Below are 22,244 nucleotides of genomic sequence, written 5' to 3'. Positions count from 1 at the left end.
CCGGGGCCGGGACACACGCACCAACACTGACCAATATGTAGCTTCTATTTATAATTAAACTAGCGGCGGGTACAGCTACACTTCGTCCGCATGGAATTTAACTTTACTTTTCTAAAATAAAAGTAGTCTAAGTTAGCCTATTACATCAGCTATCTGCCAATAAAAGTCCCGTCAAAATAGGTCCAGCCATAGATTAGCCAGAACAAACAGACAGAGAGACAAAATTTGAAAAAATGTTATTTTGGTGTATGCACCGTATTTATATTCATATGCATGTAGTAAAATCGGTTATTTCAATATTACAAACAGACACTCCAATTTTATTTATATGTATAGATGATATCAAAGTATTTCAAACACAAATCATGTCAAGGACTTGTCGATCCACAAATAGCGCGCAACTACCTGTGCTCTGGTGCTAATGTAATATGCACAAATAAATTGTTTTTTTTTCGGACTACTCTTAGTGGCAGCTGGCCTTTACAGCTTCACCGGACGATAGAGAGCGAGTGCAGATGGCACTCCAAACCTGCGGAAGGACTTATGGAGCGGCTGAAGGCCAACTCCCGCCTGACGGATACGACTTTAGTCTGAGGGCACCACTAGGGGTTCGAACCTCGGTTCAGCCGTCGTAATATCGACCCCGTTTGAATTGAACGGGGGATCGATCGGAGGTGTAAATAAATTTTATCAAAATTGAAAAAGACAAGTAACGGATGTCCTGCGTACATTAACGTGAAGAGATCTTTCTCTTAACTCCGTTCATTTGCTATGAATAAAAAATATTGCTGGATTACATACATACATAGACAAACTAAATAAAAAAAATAGAAAGAGGTCTAGAGACGCTTCCAAATATATCAAAGTTATACTAACATCGTATATATATATATATATTACAAAGCTAGCTGCATGGCTGTTGAAATATCTGAAATTGATATACATATGCCGACGAATTTTTATGTTGTAACTTAAGAAAAAAATACCTATTCTACTACATTCTACTTTTTGGTTAGATTCTAATACTTTGAGAAAATTCTTACAGAACAAATATTAAGCAAATAGCTCAGGTAATTGAAAAATTGCAGCAAATTTTTATCTTCGCACATTGTACAACAATTACACGAATGGTGACAATACTCGTGACATATACCGGGACAGAACAACTACTGTCGAGCCAGTCTCAATCTCATACATTTATATTTCTCAGTTTGTCACTACTTTTTAATCGTTGGAATAGTTAGCATCGTAGTTTTGTTTATAATAATAATAATAATCTCAGGACAATTCACACAGACCCAAATTAAACTAGCTAAAGCTTGTGTTATGGGTACTAGATAACTGATATAAATACATAGATATTTTTTTTTGTAAATACATACATATTATACATAGAAAACACCCAGTCCGATACAAACAGTCATACTCATGAATACATATGTTTGTGCCGTGCGAGGAATCGAACTCGCGACCTTCGGACGTAAAGCGGTGTACTAGACCGCTAGACCACCGAGGTCATCAAACGATGAACGCTAAGTATCTAAGATGAAGTTTAAATCTGCTCTATACGAGACATCAACACATTTATTTATTTTATTTATTTATTTAATTAAAACATTTCCACATAAACATATCCAGTCGATCGAGACGCTCTTAAAAGGGTACTTAAACTATATTTTAAAAAAATTGGACGTAATCTTGATGTTGGTATGTACCACGGTATATTATCTGATCCTGTATCGCCAGCAACATTTTTTATTTTCATTGTATAGTAGAAGATAATGTTAGTAATAAGGAGCTGTTCAACTATTATGTAAGAAGATATATTACAATTTCTTACCCCCTCCCCCCATTCTAACGTAAACATTTTTCAATTAATGTATTGTTTTTTAGCAAAGACAATGTGAGAGTAGCCGTTCATGTAAATACCTATTGATGACGTAATCATCATCTAGTCTACCCCCATGTTATCCAAAATATCCAAAGTAAACCCCCCGCCCTCCCAAAGTGTAGTGTCTACGTAATACTTAAACGGCCCCTAAGATACGATAGGACTGGCATCATATTATGATAAAAGTCCCTAAACAAATCTAAGAATTTAAAAAAATCGGTTATACATTAGACAAAGTTGTACGGATGCTGCGGCCCGGTCGCTCCCGAACCTCTGCCCGCCCTCACGACACACTAACTTGGTGGTTTGCGTTTGGTACTCACTTTCCTTCACTATTCATTTCAATGCCTAACTCATCAACTTGCTTATTATAAACCTACTTAATGCTAATTTCAGTTTACTAATACTTTTAAGTTATTTTTTTATACTACGATGGTGGTAAACAAGCATACGGCCCATCTGATGGTAAACAGTTACCGTAGCCTATGGACGCCTGAAACACCAGGGGTGTCACGTGCACTTTGGCGACCCTTAAGAAACCTTCTTGAAAAACCCCATGCTGTAGTCTCGTGAGAAAACCACGGCAGGAAGTTCATTCCACAATCTAAGTGTCTATAAGACTCCATTGATGGGCTGCCAATGTCATCCACACGGCACCCATTCTACAATAATTTAAAATCTTATAAATTTATTATTGAGTTATCAACTGCTTCTTCCTTATCCCACTTATTTGTGGTCGTCGTAATATGTTTTTCTCTTCCATTCATCCCTGTTCGCAGTCATCTCGTTATTTACTTCCTTTCTTACTATATCACCTCTCACACAGTCCATCCATCTCTTTTTCGGCCTTCGTCTGCCCTTATAACCATCCACATTCAAATGTAACACCTTCCTTAGAATATTATCTTCATTCCTACGCATTACATGTCCATACCACGATAGTTAATATCACTAATATTGAATATTCAAATATTGAGTACAATTTGATATTGAATTAACTCTGCCTACTGAAGGTATGTAGATTATTTAATCGCATGTTAAAACCTGTACTGACATATACCATGTGCGCTGTAGCATGGCGCGGGTGACAGATTCATTGACGTTTCGTTACACTCTTAAAAGTTGCCGCGATTTATAAATTGCTAGCTACTCGCCACGAATTCGCACGGGTGTACATGTATTATATATATAAACCTTCCTATATAGTCACTCTATATATTAAAAAAACCGCTTCAAAATCCGATGACTTAGTATTTCAGCTGTACCACATTCGTAATATATAAAATCATTAACTTAAATGTCGCTTGTTAAATGTAAAAATAGTAACTGTTACCCGCGCCATCCTACAGCGCACACAGTATAGTGAGCATTCAACGTTTCCTTTTTGATAGAAATCTCCTAAACTCGTATATATCTACGTAACTTGTAGTGTTAGAATGAACTACATGCTGTTGTTACCGTATATACTTGGTTACTGACTGTACCCTCTTCCACAGGGTCCCATCGGGCTGGACGGGCCGAAAGGAGATCCGGTGAGTTAATCCATTTCTTTTATTTTTCATTAGCTGTTCCCGCGACTTCGTCCGCGTGGAATTGAACTTTATTATTCTAAAATAAAAAAAACTAAAATAAAAGTAGCCTGTTACTCCTTATTACATCAGCTATATGCCAAAAAAAGGTCAAAATCGGTTCAGCCATTTCAGAGATTAGTTGGAACAGAGAGACAGACAGACAAAAATTGTACAAAAAAATAATTTTAGTAGCGTAAGTACCGTATTTATATTCATATGCATGTAGTAAAAACCGTTATTTCAATATTACAAACAGACACTCTAATTTTTTATATGTGTGTGTATGTAATAATTTCGTATACGTGTTCCAGGGTCGACCCGGAGACAAGGGACACAAGGGTGAGCACGGTAGCCCTGGCTTCGACGTGTTCTCAGCTGTCAAGGTAAATATACTCAACACTCGATTCTTGTACTTATTTTCATAGCGTTTTACAATAAACTAAATTGATAACTATAACTAAATTTAGTTGTGTGTTTATTGGTGTACAATTTAAATTATAAATTACTGAAATTGCAGGGTGTAAAAAGATCAGTGGACAACTTTAAAATAAGTCCGTACACCACAGCGGAGATCATTGCCGTAAAGGTATATAATACACGGCTGCCGATGTGGCCAACGCTAGTAGGGCTGCCAACTTTTTTTGACAAAAAAAAACGTATAAACTTGTTTGGATAAGAAAAAAATACAGTTTGGGGAAAAAAATTAAATGTATGTTTTTGTCGCTTTAGAAACGTATTTTTGTGTGTTTTCAACACTAGAGCTGTGACAATTATCACAACTCACAATTGACATGTAACATTTTGTTCAGTAATTATAAATCGTTAAGTACCCATAATGAGTATTTTGTTTTACGCATCACAGTAAAGGTTGAAAATAAAGTATTTTTGCATACTTTATTTATACTTTACTATAAAGTATAATTGCCAAAAATAAAGTAGGATACGTTGTTATAAAGTATGGTTGGCAACCCTACGCGCTGGTCAATCGCTGCCGCTTATGTCAACCCTCGAGCCGTAGTTAGGCCGTGTTTTGGATTATGCTTCTGTCGTGTTATGTACCTACATATACATATTTTGATGTTTTTTATTATTGCGGCCGAAGACAAGTGCAAAATGTACATCTGCTTTACTTAGTTATTTTCGCGCCTCTTTTTTCGATAGATTTATCGTAATTTCTTAAACGTATTATTTTTATTACATTTGTTCAAGTTTTTTTAAACCAACCGACACTTGGCACATACTATGGTTTCTCTTTTATAAATTCAATATAATTAAACTGTATCAATATGTGTAATATTCAATGTTTTTCTTTGATGCATATTCTGTTTCACATAAAGTCATTTAATGTTATACATCAACACAATATTGTAAGTAATATCTAATTTCTATCTAATAGACTATAGATTATATTTATGTGTTAACTGTTGGTTTCATTTTGTTAATTTAAGTACGTATTTGGTAGTTAGTGCCTAAGCGTCGACGACAGACTAAAATATCCACGTGTGCCATACCATGCCATCTCTATTGAATATATCCACCATCACTTTTTAATGTTGTAATTTTTTTCTCTGAATGATAATGTATTGATACAGCCGCCTGCGCTAACGCTGGCGGGGCACCAGTGGAAGATAAGATGAGCATGAGGGCAGGTCAGTTAGCCCATCATGGTAAATTCACCATTAATTTATCGCGATGTTTTCAGGGGGTACCGCGTGGAGGTTGACCTGACATAGTATATTGCTAGTGATGAGGTTATTAATCTACATTACTAACAATCCCATTTCTCTCCATTGTTGTTGTATTGTACGATCTCATTTTAGTGTATTTCAAGAGTATGTACATAGATAGTGAGGTAATTTCACACTGTAATTGTGTGTGGCAAAAAGTTTTTGGGAAAACCCAATTTGCGACGCACTGGTTTGACGCATTTAGATTGATATATTTATTTAAATTGATAGGCAATGAATTCCCCACGCATTACATCTAAATGGTCATTAACAGTTTTATAAATACAAAAAAACCTTATTAAACATGTTGGTCTTATTAAAACATTGCATTATTTATCTACAATAGCAACATATTTTCAAGCATGACCTAATAACTTCCTTTGTAAAAAAGAAAAACATAAAATTCATAGCGCTGACAATATTATCTGATTGCACTAAGAGTGCGTAGCGGTTTCTATGTTGATTATCGTATGCCTCTTACTTATTATTGTGTAATTGGGTTTTTAAAAATTGCGCGCCTTTTAATTACTGATTTTCAATAGAAGATTTTTATCAAATACATTTGATTGAAAACCTGATTATATTAATTACTTGAATTTTACTACATATTACTATAAATATTGCAACACTATAGCTGCGTTCTGTTTTTAAACAGGGTGCTCCTGGTTTTTAAATTTGGTTTTGGCAACCCTATTCTATTTTAATAGTTGGGGTGTAATCAGGCTGGTTGTGGCGTGGTCTGGTATGACGTGTCGTGACGTGTCGTGTCGTGTCGCGGTATGCATGTGTTCGTGTGTTGGTGTGTTGGTGTATCGTACTGACTTAGATGTACTGTACGTAGGGCCTGCAGGCGGCCGGACACAATGTCTCCGCGCACACCATCATACAGCTCAAGGTAAGTACCTCATCTGCACTTCTATTAACTTCCGGATGAGCAGCAGGCGGCAGGCGGCAGGTATTGTCGTTCTTGCCTTTCACAGTATTAAATTGAATTTCTTTCGAGCTTGCTTGTTGATTTGTTGTAATTGTATTATATCAAAGATGCATGTAGTAGAGTTTCAATATTTGCCTATTGTAAATCACATATGTTATTTTTCATACTCACAATATCAATTAATAAATATTATACTCTATATGATCAGCATATATTATGAAGTAATAGTAATACACAAACTATAGACATTTTTAATTCACGAAAAAAAATATTGAATTTAACTTAATATATATAAAATAATATCTACGGACAATTTACACAGCGCCATCTAGTATAATACTCTTAGAAGTACAAGACTGATACAAACAATCATACTCATGAATACAAATGATTGTACCGTGCGAGAAATCGAAAGGCGTCATAATTTATATATACTTTTCAGTATTAAAAGATAACTAATTGCAGGCAATCGATAAATGTTATTTAAACATATTATAAAATATAAATTGCTTTCAGGGAGAGCCTGGCGAACCGGGGCCCCCAGGCCCCGCAGGCCCGCAGGGTCCCGACGGGCTGCCGGGCCACGACGGGAGGACGGGGCCCGCGGGTACCGCCGGCCCGCCGGGACCCATCGGCCCGTCGGGCCCGCCTGGACCCGTAGGACCCATCGGACCCAGCGGTCCTTCTGGACTAAGGGTAATTTATTTCCACTACTAAAATATGTTTGAATGCTAACTAACTATACTATACTAACTTATAACTCACTCTTCTATAAATACGTTTATTATTAACTACTAGGTGTACCCACGACTTCGTCTACGTGGAATTTAACTTTATTTTTCTAAAATAAAAGTAGCCTAAGTTACTCTTTATTACATCAGCTACTTGCCAAAAAAAGTCCCGTCAAAATTGGTCCAGCCATTTCAGAGATTAGCCCGAAGGCCGAACAAACAGACAGACAGACAAAAATTGTTAAAAATATTATTTTGGTGTATGTACCACCGTATTTATATTCATATGCATATAGTAAGAAACGGTTATTTCAAAATTACAAACAGACACTGCAGTTTCATTTATATGTGTAGATAATTAATGTCCACCTCGTGAGGAAGACATTCGTGTTTCTGGTCTATAAAATGTAACATTTCGTATGCAGGGAGACAAAGGAGACAAGGGCGAGCGTGGCTTCACGACGACACTGAAGGGCGACGCGTTCCCCACCGGCATCATTGAAGGCCCGCCCGGCCCCCCGGGACCTCCCGGTAACTACCGCCAGCTCCCACCGGCTCAGTAGTAGTAGAACGTCAGGTGGCCGCCAGCCGGCACCACCGCTGTCGGCCGGCATGCTTGTCGTTCAAGTCTAGTTCCGCTAGTGTCCGACCACGAATTTCGGTTTCGGGCAAATTCAATGTAAAATTGGAGTTCTTAGTTCAATTTGACTGAAACCGAAATATGATCATAAAGAGAATACACAAAATAGAAACATAATTCAATACAGAGTTATGTAACACATCATAAGTGAATAGATCCATGATCGTTTCACTAATTGATAAATTTGTAAAGTAAGTTTCCGGAAGAATTACAAAAAAAGGTAATCTTCAGTTTTGGTTGTAACTAGAGTTGCCAACGTTTTCGACAAAAAAAACGTATAAACCGGTTTGGATGGGAAAAAAATAAAGTATTAGGGAAAAAAAAGTATTTTTCAAACTTTTTTTTTGCATTAAAAACGTATTTTTAACACTAGAGCTGTGACAAACATCACAACTCACAATTCACATCTAACATTTGGTTCAGTAATTATAAATCGTTAAGTACCCATAATGTGTATTTTGTTTTATGCATCATCATCAGTAAGGGTTGAAAATAAAGTATTTTTGCATACTTTATATAAAAGTATAATGTATGATATAATTACCTAAACTAAAGTAGGATACGTTATTATAAAGTATGTTTGGCAGCCCTAGTTGTAACATCTAGTTTGGGTCGGACACTGAACTGGCTTTTTTAATTTTTATTGGGTACACACTAATTTTAATCCGCATTATTCGTAATGGTTTGATAGTTGAAGCTTATATGTTTTAATAAAGTAACCATTGGTTAACAAAAGACATACATTTAACACTGTCTCAAACTTTTTTCTGGGCTGTTTAAAATTGAATATTTTAAACGCGAGTTGAGTTGGATAGACGTTTGTTACTCTTTCACGCAAAAACTACTTAACGGATTTTGATGAAACTTTCCAGTATTATAGCTTATACATCAGAATAACACATAAGCTATAATTTAAAAAGATATTATGCAAATTACGCGAAATATAATGATAAATGTATTAATTGTTAATAATGAATCATCAGGCGAAACCTATTTTTGAATACTAAATTATTCTAGATGTTCATGAAAAACAAAGTATCAGTTTTTAGTGTATGTTTCCTGTTAACTAACAACGGTACTAATTTCACAATGGAGTTAATGTGCTCTCACTGGAGGCAATAACCGAGTAGTGCTATAGTTGTTCACCTTTTGCTACTGACGTAGACACTGTTGTAGTAGTTTTTTTAATGTAAAGCTTTTACTAAATGTTAATGCGATGTTATTTAATGACATAGGACTGACCTGACTGAAATATAACATTCTATATTTACCGGGTACGAATGACGGTACAGTCGCGTAATACTACGGTATGAAAGAAAACGAGAAGGTTACAAGAAAGGAGGATCCAGGGATTACATACCAAACATCTTTATATAGTATAAAATAAAGTCGCTTTCGCTGTCTGTCCCTATGTAAAATGCTTAAATATATAAAACTACACAATGGATTTTGAAGCGGTTTTTTAATAGATAGAGTGATTCAAGAGGAAGGTTTATGTATATAATACATGCATAACATTGTAGAGAAACACTGATAAATTTAGGTAATTAGGTATATTTAGTACCAGCATAGCACCCGGCTAACGGGCGAGCGAGCCGGGCGGGTCGCTAGTATTAATTCAGTAAGCAAAGAAGCGGACAAAATAAAACAATCAGTCCTCAAGTAAATATATTTTAATAGAAATCAATAAATGTAATTTAATGTCCCTAAAAATGGGAAAGACATTCGTGATGGGAGTGGTGAGATGTGGGGAGGGTGAGAGGGGTGGTGGGTAGTGTGGAGAGTGGCGCGGTGCTGAGGCTGGTGTGGTTGAAGGGGCGGAGGGAGCGCGCGGGGAGCGCGGCGAGGCGGGGGCGGCGGGGCCCGCGGGGCCGCCCGGAGACAAGGGCGCGCGCGGCAAGCGCGGCAAGCGGGTACACAGCACACAGCACGCAGCACGCAGCACGCCCACACATACTCCACTCTCTACTTCCATTTCTAGAGGGTTACGCATACAGAGTGAAAGCCTCTCGACCGGTGCTCGTTAGAATCGAATTAGGGTTGTCAAATTTTTTTGACAAAAAAAACGTATAATCTGATTTGGATAAGAAAAAATAAAATATTAAAAGAAAAACAATATTTTTCAAATTAAATGTTTTTATTGCTTTAAAAACGTATTTTTGTGTGCTTTTAACACTAAAGCTGTGTCAAATGTCACAACTCACAATTGACATCTAACATTTCGTTCAGTAATTACAAATCATTAAGTACCCTAACGAGTACTTTGTTTTACGCATCACAGTAAAGGTTGAAAATAAAATATTTTTGCATACTTTATTTGTATGTAAAAGTATAAAGTGTAATTACCAAATATAAAGTAGGATACGTTGTTATAAAGTGTGGTTGGCAACCCTAATCGTAATAATTATTTGAAACATTTGTTTCACCGTCGACGTTGAGTTATGACCGAAGCTCACAGTCTGTATGTAGTCCTCTGCGGTGAATGGTGCGTCCAGAGTTGCCCTGTCCTCTTTGAACTCGTCGCATGCAGCACGTGCGCCGTCCATATATCTGATGTCCCTGCATGTTCGCTTACATTGCCCCGTAGTAATGGTACAAATGACCACGGACACGTTTCGCTTGTATTAATTGGTTGGCAGGCTTGTTATTGACGTTTGCGGGTAGCGGCTGCTCTGTCGTGTTAGTAGATTAGTACGGCTTCGAGGCGCAAACTGACCACGCCACGCGGCACATCACCCGGGTAAGGTATATCACACTATTTACTAATTTTATTAACAATCTATACATGTACACAAAAAATAATATTTTGGTATCTCACTAGGTATTGGGTAAAGATAGCAAATCATTAAGACCTTAATTTATAAACTTTGAATTAGCTAATATTGGAAAATTAAATATAACTTCCGGACTCGATGGTTTAGTGGTATAGCATGCCGCTTTACTATCTGATGGTCGCGGGTTCGATTCCTCGCACGGTACAAACATTTGGATTCATTAGTATGATTGTTTGTATCGGTCTGGGTGTTTTCTATTTATAGTATTTACGTATTATTTAGTGCCCATTACATAAGCTTTAGCTGTCTTAACTTGGGTTTAGATGGCGCTGTGTGAATTGTCCTGAGATTATTATTATTTTTATCTTTAACTTTATTTAGTTTAGTTACGATGGGAATGGTGAAATCGAACTAAACTAATTCACTAAATAATATCGAAATAACAGCATTCTCCCAAAATTCATCTTTAGAAAATATGCAGAAAGCAGGAAATGTAGGTCCTATCAGTATGATAATGGGGTTCCAATTTTCAAATTAATTTACTCATTTCAGCTCAATCTATATACCGGAATGATCCTGGAGAATCAAATCGTACTCGTGAGTTGTGTTTACAAGGAGAAATACTAAACTGTCTAACGGTGTAACATCTCGCATTTCAGGTAAATCTGGCGAGGCCGGGCCGCGCGGCCCGCCGGGCCTGGACGGCTCGCCCGGCTCCTCGGGGGTGCAGGGACCGCCCGGGAAACCAGTTAGTATATATTTCATTCAATATTAGATCCACCCCACACTTACATCATTCATCATCATCATTTCAGCCTGTATCTATCCACTGTTGGATATAGACCTTCCACCAAAGATGGCACTCCAAACCAAAGGAACGACTTATTTATTTTTATTTATTTATTTAATTTAAAAATTACAATGACTTACAAAATTATGACTGTACTAAAAAGCAAGAATGCTTTGTGCGCACACAGGGCCGTATATAATACAATAATTACTTATCTGCTAGATTTATGACAGGTATACAAATCTTATTGCAACTTATTTTACTACTTTTTTAATCAGTACTTAAAAAGCAAGAAACGACTTTGTCTGACACAGGCACCGCTATATACTTTGGCTGAGATCGCCGTAATTTCGATCGTTCGTTGAATTGGATGGGGGTCGATCGGAGGCGCTGTAGGACGTATAAGAAACAGCGAGTACTGATGCAATGAAATATATTATCTTAAACTTTAAGAAGTTACTAGTATGTGTTTATATTGCAGGGTGAAATAGGTCCGAAAGGGTCCAAAGGCGAGTACGGCGACATGGGCTCGCCGGGCATGCTGGGCGCGCCGGGGCTGCCCGGCCCGCCCGGGTACCCGGGCCTCAAGGGGGAGAAGGGGGACAAGGGCGACTCGGTGAGTCACACGCATATATACCGCTCCTATTACTAATTGTTGTTCTAAAACACAACAATCTGTATTACGAATGCAGTATAATAATAAAAATACTCGCATGTATTTCTTTAACAAAATCAGTTATTATTTAAAATAAGAGAATCAACAACAACAACATCGGGCACACTGGCTGAAATCCGTTTAAATAGTTTTATCTATAACTAACTGGCCCGGCAAACGTTATTTGCCTTATGAATTAAAATCGGTATTAAAAAATAGGGGTTGGTGATAGAAGGTTGAAAATTTAGGGTTGTATGTATTTTTCAATAGTAAATCATAATAATATAAAAATAAAGAAATTTGTCAAAAAAATGAATTAAAAAATTCTGGGTGAGCCACCCTTAACACTTAGGTGTATAAAATTAGTTATAAACCTATTCTCAGACCTATTGAATATATATATAAAATTTCATCAAAATCGCTGAAGCCGTTTCGAAGTAGTATAAACGCGAAACCTGTGTCACGAGAATTGTGTGTGGAGTGTGGGGAGTGGACGTGGAGTGGACGCGTGCTGCGCACAAGTAACGTATCGCTGGGGTTTCGTATGTTGCATGTTGTTGGCGGCGTCGCGGCGGCGGTTCCCGACCAGAAGTACAGGAAGCTGAGGAGAAGACAGGTGACTATCCACTGCTACCGGCAACACATTAAACAATCGCACAACCCGCCTCCCGGACACAGATCACGTCAACACTAACCTCATCTAAATTAATAGCCTCAAGAGGATTGAGTTTATCTTTTGTATTACCTAAAAAGCTATATGATAGGCCTAATCATAAAATTAATCATTTAAAAAAAATGAGAAACTACCTGTAATTGCACGTGAGAATCCAGGCGGGTTGCTAGCTGTTATATTAATTAATTAATTCAATATTTGAGTTATTGAAATATATCGGCCATAGCCGGAACCGGAAGTCCTAAGAGAACTGTTAATCTTTATGCCCACTGTTGAACTTGCAGGGAGACGGCACTGGATACGAGCTGTACGGACATGATATTGTAAGTAACATTTTTATATTTATTTATTCAATTCAATTATCAAAAATGCTAGGTCATAAAATGAAATGCATACTAACCCCCTCACTGACTATTCATGATATATATAAAACCATACACAACTTAAGGCGACCTCTTGGAATACTTTGCGGAGAATCGCCGGGTCTTCTACCTCTACCTATGAACTTATACTATATCGTAGCATGTTGTACGTGAGTCTGTCTTATCCCATTTTTTTTTCGAACTATTCTAATGCTGTTTGCCGCAGCTGGCCTTAACAGTTTCACCGAACGATATAAGCGCAGATGGCACTCCAAATCCACGGAAAGATTTATGGAGCGGCTGAAGGTCAACTCCTGCCAGAGGAATACAGTTTAATCTGAGGGTACGGCTGCTGTAATTTCGATTCCCGTTTCAATTCGACTGGGAATATCAATTCCTCGTCGAATGAAAATCGGATGAAAATGAAAAATCGGTCCCCGGTCGCCCCTTCTATCAAGAACGGGGCGACCGGGGACACCATGGTCGAGCGCCCGAGCGCTCGCAGACGCCCGGGTGATTGCTCGAAATGGTGTGTTTGGGGTCGTCGTCTTCGCCAGTGAGGACGGTGTCGTGTGTGTGTGTGTGTGTGATCGGGACGGAACGGGTGGACCTGTGGGGAGGTTAACTACCGTTATGGAGTCGTCGGGATCAATAAGTGCGTAACGTGCTTCGGGCGACGTTGTCGCCTATGTCAAATATCTCTTCTCGGTGCGATCAGTCGACCATACTGACTATAAGCGGGTTAGGGTGAGATTGAGCAGAGTCAAAGTAGCGTCGAACCGCTTTCTTCATGAACTGCTTGATGGAGGGCAGATTGAGATCGTGGTGGAGATCCATGCTTCGAACGAGCCACGGCCCACTAGTGGTTCGACGCAGAAATTTTGGACTAGTTGCGAGTAATAACTGGAAGAGAAGGGCTGAAGATCGTGCCCAGTGGCGTGCCTTGGGAGAGGCCTATGTCCAGCAGTGGACTGCAGTGGGCTGATAATGATGATGTTTTTTAATAATTATGACTTGTGTGAACAAATTATGATAAGTTTTTATATAATGATTGTCATAAATAATATAGATTGCAGACAGGTAATTTAATTTTGTAGAGCAATTATCTGACGAAATCCAAATATTTATCACGTCAATAATAAGCTGACAAGGTATGTACAAAGTTGGTTACAAATGATTACTCGTATTGTGTTGCTTACTCGTATGGAGTAATCTCCGGAACGGACCATACAGCGCCGTTCACTTGCAAACAAGTAAGAGCGACCATTGTTCGACTACCGTCAGCGATAGCTCCTTCATATTAACTGAAAAATTACAAATATTAAAGAATTAAACTTACTTTATTTTACTTAGTATGTTGTTGAGGTCAATTTTTTTTGCCAAGTGTAATCGACGATCGATATATGTATGACGTGGTCCTCATTTGATGAGTGTAATTGTGCGTCCGCAGATGATGGGCCCGCCGGGCGCGCCGGGCCCCGCGGGGCCCCCCGGGGTGGCGGGCCCGCCCGGCATCAAGGGCGACAAGGGCGAGCCCGGCGTGCGCGGGAAAGCGGTGAGTATCTCACACCTTCATAACTCCACACCTCCACACGAGTACACTCGTTCTCGAATGGTCTAACACCTTATAACTCCACACCTCCACACGAGTACACTCGGGAGTTATTCTCGAATGTTCTAAAAGACATTTGGAATCACTATAATAGTACACATCCTATTAGGTACTGCCTACTTGATACTTTAAGATTGATCTTCTCGAGCTCACACTCTGTATGTGTGTCTGTCTGCGGAATATGGTACATTTGCTGATATGCATTTGAAAGCACTAGAAGCTGAAAGTCTATATATATAGGTGAGAGTTATCACGTCGAATCAAGTAGACCGACAGATTGAGTTTCTTGTCAGTTCTTCTAATCTCGAAATCATACCGAACTGACGGTAGATTTGACATATCATAAGAGTCTGTAATAGACCTACTTGAATAAAGATATTTTGAATTTAAATTGTTAGCCATTTCAATTTATGCTACATATTATGAATTCACTATTGTATATATATTTTGTTAGTTATTCATGAATTAATTTTCACTATTATTATGAATTTTTGAATAACTTTTAGAACGAAATCATTATAATGTGTAATTAAATTATTTCAGGGTGAAAGAGGCGAAAAGGGAGACGCGGGTCCCATGGGATTACCGGTAACTATCACTCATAATAATAATTAAAAGGTTCACAATATACACACACACACACACACACACACACACACGCACACGCACTCACACGCGCACACGCGCATACACACTTACACATACGCACGTACACACACATACAAACTACACTTAGTTTACTACTGGTTTTGGCCCGTAAGTGCGGTATACGCCGCAAAGCGTAAAAACCCAGCCAAAATAAGCTGAGAAAACAAAATATACCAATAATAATATAATTACAGCATTTGTTGGTCACCGGCCGATAAATAGTCTGCCATACGGCCAACCTAAGTTAAAAATATCACAATTTCTCAGTACTATCTATTTCCTTCTATATTAGAATCTGGAATGTTACAACGAGTGTGGTCATCGCGTGTGTTGTTATGTATGTAGGATTTTAAACTTGGCGATATGAATTAATGGAAACGAAAAAGTGAATGGATGAGCAAGGACTGTCCTATAGTGAGATCGTTCTTTCTGGTTGTAATTTTTTTTTATTTCAATAAAAGGAGTTGTAGTAGAGACGACCATACTATTATTTGCAAATCCTCATTCCCACATATCTATATAAAATGTTATCATTCCTTCTATTTATATTATCGTGTTGATTATTATTGTTATGGACCTGAAGCAGTCCGTAGCCAAAAACGAGACGGTTTGAGGTCCAAATGAGCTCAGTATTGAGCATAGTCTGCTACCATAACGGGTATCGCCATCATTGTAGGCCTAAGTAAACTGGCCAATCGATATTTATATATTATAAAAATATATAAATTTCGAGCTGATTAATAATATTTTTTTATTTATGAACATGTTCCAGGGACCGGTGGGTCTGCCGGGTGAGCAGGGCCGGCCCGGCGACATCGGCGCGAGGGTGAGCACACGCACGCACTGTTGTTTCCTGTAGTTTTTTTTATATTAACACGCACTTCGTAGTGTCGTATTAAAATATTAACAATATTAACCAGCAATATTTGTAGAATATTATTCAGTACCCACTGTACCTGTGCATATTCTCCCAGTATAAAAATAATTAGTGACATTGTCCAGTTGCACTGTTTCACGTGTCAATAGCTGCCTTTCCACGCGCGAATCGACTGTCACGGCAAATAATGCGCATGTAAATGTAGAAAAGAGAACGACATATGCGCGTCGCCTGCTCTCGCGCATTACTAATCTTCAATCGAGCGTTCATTAGCGCCTTTTTATAATAATTAATTGACATTGCAAAATGGCGGACATCTAACCATGGAGCAAAGACAATTATAGAGTTATTGATAATTTATAAACCTTAAACTTTGGAAAATAAAATCTGGGAATACAAAATAAATAAATAAAAAAACTAATAATTGCATGAAACGTACGCGCCATCACGCGCCAAAGAGTGACCACAGAAAATAGTAAAATGCAATCACTCACGATTGCGTGCGCAATCAAGCGCTTTCCCGCGCTAGTCGAGCGCGCTCCTGACCGCGCGTGAAAAAATGTACCGCGTAAAGGCATCTAATACGGTCGCGTCTGTCGTACCGCTCTGTCCGCGGACTGTACAACTTCCTGTAACGGATGCGACGAAACAGTCGCCGTGTTAGTAGAGAGCGAGCCGGGAGCGTGCACGGGTACAGTGGTGGGTAGTAGTTGGTGGGTACTAACCTGGCGCGGTGTGGGCGCAGGAGAACCGCTGGCCGCCGGACTTCGCGTTCACGTAGTGGCGCGGCGCGAGGCCGCCGCCTCCCCCCCGCCCCCGCCCCCGCCGCCCCCGCCGCCCCCGCACACGCAGGCGCAGGCGCCGCCCGTGCCCGCCCGCACATACTTGTAAATTGTAATATTTGTACGTATCCCTCTAGTCTGTAATTAAATCTTAACAGTAAGCGATTCGTAATATAAAACGAAGCGAGTGGTTACCAAACTTAATGCTAAGCGTTATACGACGTACGGAAAGATGATAATATTTTTAACTAAACTGCCGGTCGGTCGGAATCTGTAAAATTTAGAATGCTTAAGGAACGCTTGCATTTTCGTTTTGGCGGCACACGTTCGAACGAAGCAACCATCACTTTAATGAGTATTGGACGGAAATGTGATATGTGAATTAAAATAATGATGTATAAATATCACAACATTCTACTTATAATGAGCCAGTTTATGAGCAATTTAATAAATCATTTACCTATGTGGTCTGCATAAAGCCACACTTCACTCACATATGCGAGTAACACATACAAAAGTGTGATCATATTTTTCCCTAACGTCCAATTTAGTATGTATAGTGTGGCGTGTTCCCGATGCCTGCTTTCTTCCGGTGTAGCACGCGAATGCAGTTGCTGCGTTGCTGAATGCTACCAGCTGCCGGCCAATTGTTTGAAATAATCGTTTCAACTACGTTTATTTCATGTCTTAATCTAATGTGTTTTTTAAATTTCATTACCTCTCTATCTCTCTACTCTACAAATTTTCCGACAAAATCTCATGCATTCTTCTTTCATCTTTCACTATTTTTTTCTTTAACGTTAGTTTCTTACATTGGGTCCAAAAACTCTTCGGTTGCTTTACGACCTGTCCTGAAATCTTCCGCCTGAACGATCCTCACCCTCGTTTCCATGGCATTGAATGCGAGCGTTTCTTACATTAATCTGTCATTAGCTACTATTAACTACAGTGTGTTGGGTTAAGCACATTGGTCCTCTATACAAGTTTGATAATTAACCGCTAGATCAGTTATTGTTATAGTATGTATATTGACATACTACTCATGTCTACTTATGTATCCATGAGTGTTAATTTTCGCATTTATTCCTTTTTATCCGATGGACTGTTCACGCGATCGCAGTAGGTATTGCGTTAACGAGTTACAGATTCTGACTGTTATTGTACAATAGAATGCTAACCTTTTGTATTTTATAACTTTAGAATATGTACCAACGATCAGAGTGACTATTTTTAAAGTATTTGTATATTTGGCAAATTATTCTAAAATGAGAGAATGGGTGCCAAGTATTGATGTAAGTGATACCTCACTAGGTACTTGTAAGTACGTATATATATGATAAGATATCGTCGGACATTTTGTATAGGTAGGTATCTTAAATCGTTTGTGATATGAGAGTGTCGTTAAGTAACATGTATATTTATATCTGTCGTTTACATTCGTGTGTATAAACGAGTATCTCGTCATATCTTTCAATATTGTAACTACTCCTATTATAAGTATTTATTCAATTGCCCAATTTCTTAGATTACGCCTCTTTGCCTGTTTATTATCATTATATTTATTAATGTCTCCTTTACTCGTATGTATTATTATGTATTACCTGTAAGTATTACGTAGAGCCAGCGGCCACGCGGTCGCGAGGCGTCGCCCGCCCGTCTCGTACGCATGCGACCTCGGACGTACTCGTGCGGACGCGTGCGACCTCGGACGTACTCGTGCGGACGCGTGCGACCTCGGACGTACTCGTGCGGACGCGTGCGACCTCGGACGTACTCGTGCGGACGCGTGCGGACGACGCCGCCCGCCGCGCGCCGCGCCGCACCCGGGTGTTACCGTCCCGAGGGGGCGCGCACCGCGCCCGCCTCATGTATTAAGAATATTGTACGAGTATCTTTACCTGTACTGTACCTACATTAATGTTGACTCGTGTGTATTGATCTTTTATCATCGACTACTACTTATTCATCGTTCTCTTGATGTATTATAATAATTACTCGTCGACTCGACACTGTATTATAATTGTGAGCGTTTAGGAAGGCTCGAACGCACTGAGACATCGGTGCGCGGTCCTCGGACTGTGGCTCCACCTAAATAATTGATGACGCCACGCTTATCCGATGGCACGACAGTTATTGTTGTTGTCTGTACATCCTGCGCGTGCGAATAATGTTTCAATTTTACTAGAGATAGCCTACCTCACCGCACCGCACCACACCGCACCGCAGTGATGTCTCATTGCGCCCAGGAGATGAACCTCTTCACAAATGTACAAAAAAATATTGACGATTATTTAGGCTAGGACTGATCGCGTCCCCCTTCGCCGCTGAAGCGCGTACCGTTGCCTCCACCGACGGAGGGGGAGCTCTTTTTGTAATTAAGGTTCATACCATTGTTATTATCATTTCTAATCTAAGACATCCTTGGATGCGCTTCTGAAGTACATTCACATATATAAACTGGCCTGACCAGTGCACAACTTTACAGTTAAACGCAGACTCCGTTGGACTTCAGACGAGCATTGAAGTCGAGCGTACAGTACAATGCTGTGTGTGTGTCAACAACACTAATGTGTGTAATAACCTAATACAGGAACTTGCATCAATTTCAAATCACACCATCCTATTGCTAATGCAGTCGGTTAGTTTTGATCATTTTGTAATGTAAGTACATGGAAACTTGCTGCATTCGATGAGAGCGGAACGTGCGGCTCGTCCGTCGTCGCCGCGCCGGTCTGATCGTTCCTTAACTACTACTAGCTTAGTTTACTTACCATATATATACCATAGAAAATATGATTCAAAATTAATAAGATAATAATACACAAGTATATAGTCTATCCATACGTGCAGCACAGTATCCGTGTACACGAAATCTGAAATGTATCATCATTTTGATGTTCATGGTCATGTAATTAATTTTACACGAAAATTGTTAAATTGTTAGTTGATGTAAAATCATTTTTTATCTTACCTTTCCTTTACTGGCATCAATATTGCTCCAAATTCTCTTTGGCTTGTTAAATTAATTTGAAAATATGTACATAACAATGTGTATTATTTTTGAGCAAATCCATGTTATTGTGTTATATAGTAATTTTCAGAAAATACGAAAACGGAAAGTACTTTTAAACTGGCCACAATATGCATGTATGTGTCGGTGTGGTAATGTTGCCAGTGAGGGTGATGTGAGCTGAAATACGAATATTGTTGATTATTTTGGCGACCGAACGTCAGCTGCCGCTGCTAAATAAATTAATTTTATTTTTAACAAACTGGAAAGTTGTCATTTGTACCATAATATAACGTCAACAGAGCATAAATTATTGTTGTTTACAAATTATTTTGAATGAAAATAAATATTTGCATGCTGTGCATATTGGTCTTTCTCTTCGACTCGTACCCTCCGGCTGCCCTGTCTCACCTCTTGGCCGCCCGTTCTGCCGTCCACTGTCTCCGCTCGCGGCATCACTCGCATGGCGGTCCGCCGGTATGCGCCGCATGCTGGGCCCGGCGCCGCACCCTCGTCTGCATGCTGATATTGGCGATTCACTCCCCGTAAGGCTGTGGCTGACGTGTGCCGTTGTTCCGCAGGGACCTCCCGGACTCGACGGCATGAAGGTGAGTCTCCGCGTGCCCGAGGCGGCGCTGCGCTACACCATACCGCCCGCGACTGTACCCACCCCACCCCTACCCTACTACCTCTGTACTACCTGTATTGTACTTAATCATATTTAAAGTACACCTATTAAAAGACACATGAGTACTTCGACAGCCTCGATGGTCGGTGGCGGGTTCGATCTCTCGCACGACACATACATTCTTATTCACTGATATGAGTATGATTGTCTGTGTTGGTCTGAGTGTTTTTTATTGTATTATACAGATATGTATTTATAAAGAATATATTTCTGTCAGTTGTCTGGTATCCAAAGTCTGCTTAGTTTGGACTAGATGTGAATTGTCCTGGTAAATTATTTTATTAATTAAAAAATAATTTCTAATACTAAAACCGGAATATTTTATCCACGATCAAAAGAAAGCTATATGAGTAATATACTCATAACCAAGTGGATGTGAGTTAGGCCAACAGAGATCCGCTTAGATTGCCATATATGTATATTATTAGAGGGCCATATTCGGTTAATTAATGTTTCATTATAATATATTTTTGTCGTTGTCGTCATCACTTTCTTTCATAATTTTGCATACGTCTTGTGAACCGTTGTCGGCTGCTGCAGGGAGCGCAAGGTGAGCCGGGTTCTAAGGGCGAGCGAGGAGACCCAGGACTGCCAGTACGTCACAGTTATTTTTTTCTTAACATTATGATATTGTGTCTTAACTGCAGACTTCAATAAATTAACGCACCAATTGCCTCCATTTGCAGGGAACCGATGGCATTCCCGGACAAGAGGTCAGTTACAATAAAATATGCAATGTGTACTTTAATAACAAGTAGTCGCCAAACATTAAGAGTAGTGTACACGTAAGACGACTAATCGATATCTCCTCGATAGGGCCCGAAGGGAGACAAGGGCTACAAAGGAGAACCCGTAAGTAGCGGAACGACAGGCGCTTCATTCATGCATCTACCTAATTTTCTTGGCATAACGCATGCACTAACTACTAATACGAGGGTATGAAAACTAAATTTATTTACAAAATACTTTAAATGTTACCAGTCGTCGGTACAGTGAACAGTCACAGCTTGTGATGCTCTTATTTCAGGCATCGTGTTAAATATATATTATAGTATACCTCGTAGTGTGCAGTGAGGTAACAGCGCGGACCGTGGTTGTCGGCAGGGCCCGGCGGGCAAGCGCGGCCGCAAGGGGGACAAGGGGGAGCGCGGGGAGCAGGGCGTGCCCGGACTCGACGCGCCCTGCCCGCTCGGGCCCGACGGCCTGCCGCTGCCCGGCTGCGGCTGGCGGCCCAGCAAGGTACCTCGCCACGCTTCCTATGTCCCATTCGTCGTATTATACCTAATCATCCTTTCTATGTATCGACCGACAGACCGTCCTATTGGCTGCCTTTACAGGTACGCTAATTTAACACGCGTATAGGCTTTCACACAAGAAATAATTTACCTTCTTTTTCGTTCTCTTAGCCTACTAAGAGAACTAAAAAGAAGGCACGCGCCGCCAGCTCTCGCGTTCTTCAATCATTATCATCGCAACACTGCTACAGTCAGTAGAGCGAAGACAAAAGTATACAATTTATAATAATTTATAAATTAATACGCGTCTTTAGAAAATAAGATCTTTAGAATAATAAAGAAAATATTAAAAGAAAGTAAAATTACATGAAACGTTCACGCAATCACGCGTGAAAGAGTGATCACAAATGGAGTGAAATGCAAATCACTCGCGATTGCACGTACCGACTTATCCGCGCTGAGTCGCGCGCTTTCCGCTTTCCTGATCGCACGCGAAACAATGTGTCGTGTGAAGGCAGCGGTCACGCGTGACGCCCGGCGTCTTAACGCTGTGGAAAGAAATGTACATGATATGAATCTCTGGATTCTCATTCCCTAAGGAAAAGAAGTTAACGCAGTTGTGAGGCCAAGAAGCAGGTAATATG

General features: G+C 39.6%; 1 protein-coding gene across 1 annotated transcript in view; it reads left to right on the top strand.

Moving 5' to 3' along the window:
- LOC131841399 (collagen alpha-1(XXIII) chain-like) overlaps nt 1–22,244 on the top strand; it is a 361,871-nt gene that overhangs the window by 337,538 nt on the left and 2,089 nt on the right. Inside the window, exons 5-24 of the mRNA XM_059189714.1 lie at nt 3,388–3,423; nt 3,774–3,845; nt 3,980–4,048; nt 6,031–6,084; nt 6,640–6,819; nt 7,280–7,385; nt 10,928–11,016; nt 11,540–11,674; nt 12,306–12,329; nt 12,662–12,709; nt 14,199–14,303; nt 14,904–14,948; nt 15,781–15,834; nt 16,631–16,662; nt 18,286–18,535; nt 19,980–20,285; nt 20,906–20,959; nt 21,052–21,078; nt 21,182–21,217; nt 21,470–21,604. Of these exons, the coding sequence (XP_059045697.1) occupies nt 3,388–3,423; nt 3,774–3,845; nt 3,980–4,048; nt 6,031–6,084; nt 6,640–6,819; nt 7,280–7,385; nt 10,928–11,016; nt 11,540–11,674; nt 12,306–12,329; nt 12,662–12,709; nt 14,199–14,303; nt 14,904–14,948; nt 15,781–15,834; nt 16,631–16,662; nt 18,286–18,535; nt 19,980–20,285; nt 20,906–20,959; nt 21,052–21,078; nt 21,182–21,217; nt 21,470–21,604 (1,857 nt within the window). The remainder of the gene's footprint in view (nt 1–3,387; nt 3,424–3,773; nt 3,846–3,979; nt 4,049–6,030; nt 6,085–6,639; nt 6,820–7,279; nt 7,386–10,927; nt 11,017–11,539; nt 11,675–12,305; nt 12,330–12,661; nt 12,710–14,198; nt 14,304–14,903; nt 14,949–15,780; nt 15,835–16,630; nt 16,663–18,285; nt 18,536–19,979; nt 20,286–20,905; nt 20,960–21,051; nt 21,079–21,181; nt 21,218–21,469; nt 21,605–22,244) is intronic.

Source organism: Achroia grisella, unplaced genomic scaffold, assembly GCF_030625045.1.
Source record: "Achroia grisella isolate CSIRO2021 unplaced genomic scaffold, CSIRO_AGI_Agris_v1 utg1668, whole genome shotgun sequence".
Classification (NCBI taxonomy): Eukaryota; Metazoa; Arthropoda; class Insecta; order Lepidoptera; family Pyralidae; genus Achroia; species Achroia grisella.
The sequence above is the reverse complement of the archived record's forward strand: the minus strand, read 5'-3'. Positions and strand labels throughout refer to the sequence as shown.